Genomic DNA, 9,652 nt, shown 5'->3' on the forward strand with positions numbered 1-9,652 from the left:
TCGGAGCGTCCGCCATAGCGCACTCCCAGGACGGACAGTGGCTAGGTGCCATGTCGTCGATGCTGGAGCTGTCGCTCTAACCCTCATCATCCGGTAGTTCGTGGAAAGTGGTAGGAGCATAGCTCACCATTCGCATGAATTCGGATATGAGGGGTGATGGCGGCAGCGTCCCTCGGAGCCCCCGAGCGCACGCTTCCACGGGGGACGCGAGGCCGTAGGGGAACCGGTCGTATGGTGTTCGTGGTGCGGTCAATACGGTCCCTCCGGATAATCGGCGGGAGATAGTAAATGGATAGTAAATAACACTATGCATATTACTTACAGCGGGGTTTGATCAAAGAGTTTGCTTGGAATGAAGCACAAATGCCTCGTCGTTGAAGTCGTTGCGCGTCCTGGAGCCGATGGAGGGCGTCCCTTCGATGGGCGCTGGAACGAGTGCCTCCTCGCAGAGGTGTAGTACGCCGAGCCGGTCGGCGACGAAGTCCAGGCTTCCAAGGAGGAAGGCCTGGGATGGCTCGAAGATGGGTGGAACCCACATCCCAACAGGTGAGAGCGCGGGAAACTCTAGTGAGCCAAAGTGAATCGTATCGCCTGAGCCCGCCATGGCGATGGTGGCGGAAAAGTGGGCCATTCGATGACCAAAAAAGTGTTGAACGTACAGCGTCTTCCCCACGGACGGTGCCAACTGTCGGTGTAGAAAGTGACCAACAAGTAAATATTTGTAGTTTTGCCGTACGTTGTGATCGGAGGTGGCCTAACACTCAATGACATAGGGTTTATACTGGTTCAGGCAACATGCCCTACGTCTAGTTTGAGTTGGTCGGTGACTTTATTCCTGAGCCCAGGTGCTTGAAGTTTGCAGTGGGGTTACAAACGAGAAGGAGAAAGATGGGGAGTACAAGAGGTCCGGTCGTGCTCTAGTCGGAAGGGCCGAGAGTGATAGGAGCTCCGCTATGAGCTAAGTGTTCAAGCATGTGCCTGGGGTCCGAACCTGGCGGTTCTGTGGTTGTGAACTAGTAAACTTGATCGATCTAATGAATCTGGAATCACCTCCATGTTGGGAGAGAGCGCGTCCCCTTTTATAGTTGAAGGGGATGGCCTTATAAGTGAGAGGGAGAGATTACGTATGTTTCGGAGCCTTGTTGCCCACACCGGCGGGTACAGGATGATGGTAGGCGTCTACAACACTATTGGATATCAGATGCATGTGGGAGGTTGTGTTGTCTACTTCGAGTATGGCAGACGTCGGCGCCTGCCACACTGTCGAGACCTGGAGGCATGCAAGGGGTTTTACCATGTTCGCCCGGTACGGTAAATGCCGGCACCCACAACACTATTGATGTCCAGAGGCATGTTGGGGAGCCTTACCGTGTGAGAGTTAATGGCGCCCACAATACTGTAGGGGAAAATGTCGACGCCTACAACACTGTTTGGGCTCTGTCATGCCAGGGAGGTTTGTAGACTACTGTTTCTGCAGGTGTACAGGGTACGGTCCTCAGTATTGTGGTTTGACTTGTGCGCTCTGTCTTACTTTCTCCGTCCATTTTCTGGCCCTTACCGAGCGGGCGTCCCCGGTCGGTGGGTTCCAGTCGGCTCTGATCGCGCCAGTCGGAGAAGAGCAGTGAGCAGGGGTTCGGCGCACCCCCGGTCGGAGACGCGGGTCGGTCGGAAGTGGTGTTTGGCCAAGTCTTCCGGTCAGAGAGGCCGTCGGGAGGCGGGCTGGAGACCGAAGCGAGTGCTCCGGTCGGAGAGGTTGGCCGGAGTCAGAAGCGGACACCGTTCCTCCTCGGCCAGGCCTTCCGGTCGGTGTTTGGATCGTCTTTCTGGTCTATCGTTCAGGCACTTGGGCCACCCCATGAGTTACGCGTTGTCTGCTTGGGCCGAGCCTCTGTTGGGAAGCCGGTCCATGAGGGACCCTGGGTTTATGAACCCGACACCTAGAGAGTCGCGTCCGGACGCAGAGTCACGAACGAACGCTCTGCGTATTTCCGATGAAAGAAATAAAAGATGGGTGAAGCCCAAGAAGAGAGAGGAAGTGGGCCGGAAGGAGAATGACGGCCTAAAATAAGAGGTTTTCTTTTTCTTAAGAAGGATTTTGATCACTTCCAAAAGAATTCAAATTAAAAACTCTCAAACTTTTATAAACATTTTTTTGGAAAAATCATAGTTTTTAGAACCCATTTTAAAATTGTTCTTACTGAAAGGATGGAAGCCAAACAAACTATTTTTAACACCTTTTTAAATAAAAAAATAAAATCAAATCAAAATACATTTTGAGCTCATTTGGAATATAGTTTAAAGAAGTACTCGAAGCGGAGTAGGGTGACTCGTAGGAACATGCAGGAGATACAGCAGAATGAGACAGCTTAACCAGCTAAAAAAGACAAGGCCCTACTACTAGCTAGCCTACGTACAGAACTGAAACAAGTGACAATACACATTACATAGGCTAGGATAATGCTTAACTACTGCTCCCTCCATTTTTATTTACATGTTGCATTAGGTTTGTCATAAGTCAAACTTTTATATCTTTAACCACCGATATCTAAAAATATGCATAGGTTCATAACACAAGAATTATGTTTTTTAAATTCACTATGAAAAATAATTCCATAATATGTAATTCATAGGTTGTAAAACTATAAGGATTTCTTTAAAAAATAGATGGTCAAAGATAGCAATGTTTGACTTAAGACAAACTTAATGTGGCATGCACATTCTCCGTCCCAAAATAAGTAATGTTTTAGGTTTGTCATAAGTCAAACTATTTCAAGTTTGACCAAATTTATATGAAAAAGTACTAATGTTTATGATATCAAATGAGTATTATTAAAATTAGCGTGAAATATATTTTCATATTTTATTTATTTGATGTCATAAATATTGATGTTCTCCTATAACTTTGGTCAAACCTAAAATGGTTTGACTTAGGATAAATCGAAAACATCACTTATTTTGAGACGGAAGGAGTAAAAAAGAATAGATAGAGTATATCTAAGACAAAACAGAGCAAAGAAAATTAACTAAAAAGATAAACAAAGTAGCTATCATAAATCCTGGACAAAGTAGTTAGTACGGAGGAGGAAGCTAAGTGTTGCTTTAGTTAGCGAAGAACAAAAGAGGAAGACAACAGAGGAGGAAGACAAGTAAACACATGGCTAGCTAAGGGTAAAATGGGAAGAAAATTTGGTGCAGCCTGGCTGCACCCACGCATGGTGCAGACCCCACAGCGATGAAAGACACGTGTCCAGGAATTGATCTCCGATGGTTAGATGAGCAGCGTTGGAAACCAAACTGAGCGGTGAACAAAAGACGGAAGTTGCCGGATCATGCGCACCGTGCTTGGGTGCAGCCGGACCGCACCAAACTTTCTTCCCTAAAGTGGACATATCTTATCCCCGTTGGCATGCTTACGTACTGTAGTGCACAGTTAGGAATTTTTTCTCTCATGTAGGAATTTATCCCTTTGGCTTGTTTAGAGACTCCCGTATTCACTTCAGTCAAAATGTGTTGAGGTGCATTACGGTGTAAGTTAGGGTAAGTTCCACCCCAGTTTACCCTAACACATGTGGATTGAGATAGATAAGAGGATATCCAAATAATTCCTCATGTGGAAAAAAATGTTTCTATAAAAAATAGAGTGTTGCTGCAGAAACATGTAATGCATTCATCTTGGATGTGAATATCTCTATCTATTCAATAAATAGTGAAAAAATGACTCCGGTGCTTAGAGGAAAAAAGGAAAAATATACGTGGTTATTAATCCCTTCTCCACAAAATCTCACGTTATATATTGCTTATATAGGAGGTGCCGGAAAAAAACTGATGATTTGCAGCCAGCGCTTGGAAGATTTCAGTCTGTTCAGACTTGAGACATGGGCGCCAAGGTTGACGTGAAATCAATGGATGGAACACTGCGTATTGAAATTTTGATTATAACAGTCTACAGCTATAGTTGCATTTACATGTTACAAGTCTAGTAAAAAAAAAAGGAGAGCGTTGGGATATGTATGACTATTTCTTGTAATCACTTCTGCACTGGTTCTTGCACTATTCAAGTTCAGAACACATCTGGAGAGGGCCGGCTGAGCCTCTCGTCCTCCAGTAGCTCGTATGGATCAATGTACGGTGGCGGTGACACCGGTGTCTTGCTTGCATCGTGTACAAAACTCGGTCCAAAGTACTGCAACGAGAAACCAGGTCAATCACGATGCGGACACTCTGGTCGATTCAACTATACATACATATAAGATCATCAGTAAAAACTGTCAGCTAGATAGAGCTACTCTGCATATTCTAGATGAGTAAACTCAATAGCAGTAGTTGAAAACAACGGGGTTTTCATTTCCATATTTTCCAACATAGTGAAACCCATTCAGTGTATACAAAATCGTATTCATTTTAACTGAGTATGTTCAACAATGTTAAAACATATAAACAGATTAGCAACCAGGTAATGGACGCAAGCAGAAAGTAGATTAAGAACAGAGCACATATGGACCATGAACATGCAGTAGCACATGAAAGGTGAGATTAGCAGGGGATTACCACATATAAACCAGCAAAAAGAGAGACGGTGACAAGAATCAGGGGCCCAAATGCCAGAAAGAAGGTACTGCCAAGTGATAGTAGTAACTTTGCCCGAGGAACAAGACCCTGTGGAAAGAAATAAACAATTATAAGGGAAAGGCAAGTCACTGATTATTTTATTATCACATTGTTACTGCTCTGATAACCGGTACTAGACAAAAATTCTTCAGTAAATAATGATAAGGTGAAGACAGAACAGCTGTTGATTATCTGATTATCATATAGTACTGCTGAATAGATAGCTGACACGGGTGAATATTCTTCTGAACATGACTATTTAACTGATATAAACATGTACATGAGCATGGGTTCAACTATCAATACACAACTGACAGAAAATTGTACTAATCAGGGCCCAGTAATCTTCCAGAAGATGCTCTAACACACACCATGTGCCAATTTATTACCTACCAAAAAGGATAAAAGTGTTGCTCAGTAAATTGACAATTTTCCCTACAAACCAGGGCGATGTTGATGAGGAAATACCAATAGAATCACACAAAGAAGCCCAATTTGTCTCCTTTTGATAACAGTGTATCTCTACCTACTAGAACCAGTAAGACAGAACAACTCCTTCCCTTTCCCTGACTAGTGCCTAGTTCAGTAGTTTGGGAAAATTAAGCACATATTATGCCAAGCCCTCACGTTTGCATTGTTCAATTACTAGCACAACACCATATCCAATTCTTGCCGCATCCAACATGGCCGTGCTACCAAAGAATGGTCTTCCAGCTCCGGAAAAGCCAACTATGTCGATCAAAATGGCGCGAGCGCGAGAGAGAAGGAATGAGAAAGAAAGCAGGGACGGCAAGCGCACCTCGAGGCCCTCGCTGTTGAGCGCCATGGACCGCTCCCGCTGGCCGTCGGCCGCGGCGCCGCGCTCGAACTCGGCGGCCGCCACCCGGCGCTTGGCCCCGGTCTCGGGCGCCCCCTCCTCCGCCTCCTTATTAGCGCCCGCGGCGGGCGTAGCGCGGGCCCCCGGCGCCATCCCGCGCCGCCGGAGCTCCCTGGCGAAGAGCGACTCGGGCGCCTCTGCCTCGCCCTCCTCCTCCCCCTTCCCTCCCTCCCCGCCGGCGCGGCACCTCACGACGCGGAGGCGGCGCAGCCGTGGCCGTAGCGACGGGGACGCGGCGGCGGCCGACGGCGGGCGCATGGAGGCGGGGCGCGCGAGGCGGATCACGGCCATGGCCATCGCGGCGGGGCTGGACTGGACTGGGTCGTCGTCGGTTTCGTGCGCGTCGAGGCGTCGAGGGCCAGCGAGGCGTTGTTAGGCGGAGGAGAGGCCAAGTCGGAGGACCGGGCTGGCTTGGCCTTGGCGGCGGCGCGGGCGGGATCTGGCCGTCGTGTCGGCCTCGATGCGGAATGGAGGGCCGGGATCCCGCGGAGAGCTCGTGCGGCTGGGGACGGAGGAAGTGGTGGCGTGTGGAGGAGTGCGGGAACGGCCGGACGCGGACGGGGCTGCGGCCTGCGGGAGCATGGGAGGCGGTGGGCGGGACACGTGTGCGGCCGGCCGGCTCTCAGGGAGCTGGAGTTTCTTCTGTAAAATAATAATAAAAAAAAGTCTGAAGCGTGCACGCCGGCAGCAGCAGGTTGGACCATTTGCGCAAGTTTTCGCGAAGCTTGTGGCTTCGGTTTTCCAAGAAAGGAAACCGTGCACGGCCCGGACACTTCCTTGGGTCCTTTCCTCCTATCTCGATTCTCAACCAGACAACCAAGATTTTCAATTCCGTGCTGTTTTTTTCTCCAGTAGTAAAATCACTGAATTTGATGAAGCTCGTTCCGAATTTCAGGCAGATTCAAGATTTCGAAAGTCTAGAATGCATGCCTGTCCAATCAGATATATGGTCCTGTTCTGCAGCAACAAATCAGCATAAACTAAATTTCAGCTGAACGAATAGGACCTATAATCGGAAGAGCAGGCCAAAAGTTTGAACGACGGCACTGCTTGGTTGTGCTACTGCAGTAGCACTGTAGACTATACTCTTTCGGTCTCAAAATGCACTTTGGGAGTCGAACAATCTTAAGTTTAATAGGATTTATAAACAAAATAGTTTTAAAATTTGTATCTCTAAAATAAAGTTGATTAGTGTAAAAATATATGATGTGATTAATGTATTGATGATTATTTGATATTATAAATCTTATTATTTTTTCGCATATATTTGGTCAAACTTAAGTTTGTTTGACTCCTCAAAGTATAAGACATGCATTTATTTTGGGAGAGGGAGTAGCCGCAGGGCCACAAAACTAAAGTAAAACAGCAGCAGCCAGCAGGAAGTAACTATACCGATCAGGTATAATATATGAGCAAAAATAAAAGAAAAAAAACACCGAACTATACAACCAACCATGCAACCTAAGATCTCTTGCAAAGGGAGACTTTTAAAGACTACACTACACGTTGATAAATGTTCACCTATGCATGTCTAACTAAAATAATAGGAAAGCAATTTAATTTATCAAAATCGTTTAGTACGAATTATTTTGTTTAGATTAAAAAAGAAACACTGAATTCACAAAATTAGTTCAACTGAAAGTTTGAACGCTGCCTCCAACCATAATTTAGATGAACAATTTCATATGGGTGGATAAATGACTGTCCTGCCACTATGTAGTAGAGTTCTTCATGGAAATAACGGTTAAAAATTGAAGCAAATATATTTGTAGTAGTTTATCGTCCCCATTGAAGTCCTAGATATTTTATTTGCTTTTTAATCCGGTTTTGTGAATATAATGCTTAATATTTCTGAAAAGCTGAGTGACAAAGTGGATAATTAATCTCGATATAGTTGCAATAATAGAGAGCCTCTCTGTTATGCATTAATAGAGAGGAGCCTCTGTTAACATGCGGTGGTCGTGTTAGTGTTACAACAACTAACTCTCAGATAATACATTAACAGAGAGGCGATTATTGTGACGTGGCCACTTCTGTTCATTGAGTGTTAATAAAGGCGGGCCTTGCCTCGAGGCCCTAGCGCCCCTCTCCATTTCTGAAGGCGGTGTTCCTTTTTTCCGTCTCTCTTAATCTAACCATCTGTCTCCTAAAATCAAATCTGTGGTAGTGAATTTTATGTCTAAGCAAACCTCAATGTAACGTGTGGGGTGTTCTTCAGTTTAGTTAAACTAGAAAACTGAACCCAGTTTATAAATTCAGTGATCGTCACAACATTTGTTCTTTGTGGTCGCCGCAGCGTTCTCAGATGCAGAATCTGGGCGCCATCAACATTCAAATAGTCACCGGCCCACACCACTCAGCCATTCTCCGGTACTCCAGACTCCAGTGACCCAAGAAGTCCCAACCTTAGCCTTGCTAACCTTCCTATCTTGCGGTGGCGACGCATGCAGGAGGCGTGGTGGCCGCACCGCTCGAACAGGGGGCGCGACCAGGCGGCTGTGACCGCGCGACGGCACGTGCAGGAGGCGCGGTGGCCACACTGCTCGAGTAGGGGGCGCGCGCGGCGGCACGACCAGCCGGCAAGACGGCTCTGACCGTGCGGCAGCGAGGAGGGAGCAGCGCACGTGGGCAGCTGCGGCGAGCGGCGTGGCGGTAGCAGCCTGACTCACGTCCTAGCTCCCGGACGCCCGCGGCTGCTGGCCTGCTGCGCTGCTCGCCCGCTTGCTCGGTAGCCTGCCTGCTCGTCCGTGCCACTCCATCGCTTCCCGCGCGCACGTGGGGACGCTTCCACCTGCACCTGCTTCCCGTGTCTGCTCGCAGCATGTGCAATATCCTGGTCTACTTTTGCATCCAGATGAAACACATGCAACATACGGCAAAAACAGTGGAAACACTTACAACATACGTCCGAAGCACTTGAAAAAACACTTGAAAACTATTGTAAACATACGCAACATCCAGGTAAAATAATTGCAACATATGTGTGAAACATATGCAACATCCAGATAAACACACTTGCAATATACATATGAAAAAAGAATGAAACATTGGAAATAGACGCTTGCAACATACGCGTACAACCACTGCAACATATGCAACATCCTGATCTACTTTTACAACAACCATATAAATCACTTGAAATATACATCTGAAATAACTGAAACACTTGAAACATAGGCTTTCAACATGTTTGAAAACGCCTAAAAACACAATGTCGCCACCGGCCATGACCTACCTAGTGGAGAACTGCGGTGGCGTAGGCCTCTCCTTCCTGCTGACAGCGCGAGGTGGATAGGAGTGCAGGTGCAGGTGCAGGTGCAGGCATAGACCTCCCCCGTCGCAGGCGCAGGCCTCCCATGCCTCACCTTCCGCGATGGCAAGGTGGATGGGGGCACGACGCGCGATGCGTCGAGCAGCGCGAGAAGGGGCTGGGTGCCTTGTGGGAAGGAGCAGTGTGGGAAGGGGCTGGACACGCGAGAGAGACGTCGGAGCAGTCGTTTCATGCTAGGGAGGGAGCGGGGAAAAGAGAGCATCCTGCTGCGACCTTGTGGTGGCAGGGTTGTCCGAAAAGATGCGTTGCTCAGCAGGAACTAGCGTACGAGAGGATAGGACTGGACGAGAGGTTTTTTAAGAGCTCATTCAGTTAGAGATGGTTGTGGGAAAGAATTATTCCTGGTAAACACTGGCTATATTAGTTGCATAGCAATCCTAGTTGGAATGATTCTAGGGGATGAATCCCTGAGAACCGAACGCAGACTTAAGAAACTCCTAAGCGGATGAGAGGGGATAGTTGGGCTAGTGTCGCGGCCCACCCAAGAGCGTCCAAGCAGACGTATCGGATATAGTAGTAGCCTGGCAAGGCGTCCGCTAGCCTATTGGGCCAAAAGGCCCAACGCACCAACCGACCCCCGAACGGCGAAAGCCAACCTTCTTCCTCTCGGAGAGTGGGAGATAACAAATAATATTCCTTAAGAGAGCCCACGACCTGCGAACGAGCCGGTGGTTCAGTTGGTGAGGCACGCTCAGTGGAGCGCCCACCGCCCCCGTTCAAGCGCTGCTCGACGCGGGTTTTCGCACCAGATTTTTTTTCAGTTTCCTTTGCAGGAATTGCAGCCTCAAGCGCGGATGCTCCACAAAGGTTAAGGTGTTGTGTCCGTCACGCTTGGA

At 47.7% G+C, this 9,652-nt stretch overlaps 1 protein-coding gene across 2 annotated transcripts; it reads right to left on the bottom strand.

Annotated features, from left to right (window-relative positions):
• Positions 1-3,903: 3,903 nt before the first annotated feature.
• LOC136485201 (uncharacterized) lies at positions 3,904-6,007 on the bottom strand. 2 transcript variants are annotated; one of them, XM_066482126.1, is made up of 3 exons: positions 5,408-6,007; positions 4,552-4,656; positions 3,904-4,183 (listed from the first exon to the last, which is right to left on the bottom strand). In XM_066482126.1, the coding sequence occupies exons 1-3, from the start codon at positions 5,780-5,782 to the stop codon at positions 4,061-4,063; spliced, it is 603 nt and encodes a 200-aa protein (XP_066338223.1). In that variant the 5' UTR covers positions 5,783-6,007; the 3' UTR covers positions 3,904-4,060. The 2 variants fall into 2 exon arrangements, with proteins under 2 accessions (XP_066338223.1, XP_066338222.1); XM_066482125.1 differs by having other exon boundaries at positions 4,549-4,656; positions 5,408-6,000.
• Positions 6,008-9,652: the final 3,645 nt, after the last annotated feature.

Source organism: Miscanthus floridulus, chromosome 10, assembly GCF_019320115.1.
Source record: "Miscanthus floridulus cultivar M001 chromosome 10, ASM1932011v1, whole genome shotgun sequence".
In the NCBI taxonomy this organism is placed as follows: domain Eukaryota; kingdom Viridiplantae; phylum Streptophyta; class Magnoliopsida; order Poales; family Poaceae; genus Miscanthus; species Miscanthus floridulus.

Bases quoted from the DNA above. Each gene is read 5' to 3' on its own strand.
- LOC136485201 (XM_066482125.1), bottom strand. From the start codon at position 5,782: ATGGCCATGGCCGTGATCCGCCTCGCGCGCCCCGCCTCCATGCGCCCG. The intron at 4,657-5,407 runs GTGCGCTTGCCG...TTCTTTCCACAG, and splicing joins TCAACAGCGAGGGCCTCGAG to GGTCTTGTTCCTCGGGCAAA. The intron at 4,184-4,548 runs GTAATCCCCTGC...TTCTCGTTGCAG, and splicing joins TTTTTGCTGGTTTATATGTG to TACTTTGGACCGAGTTTTGT.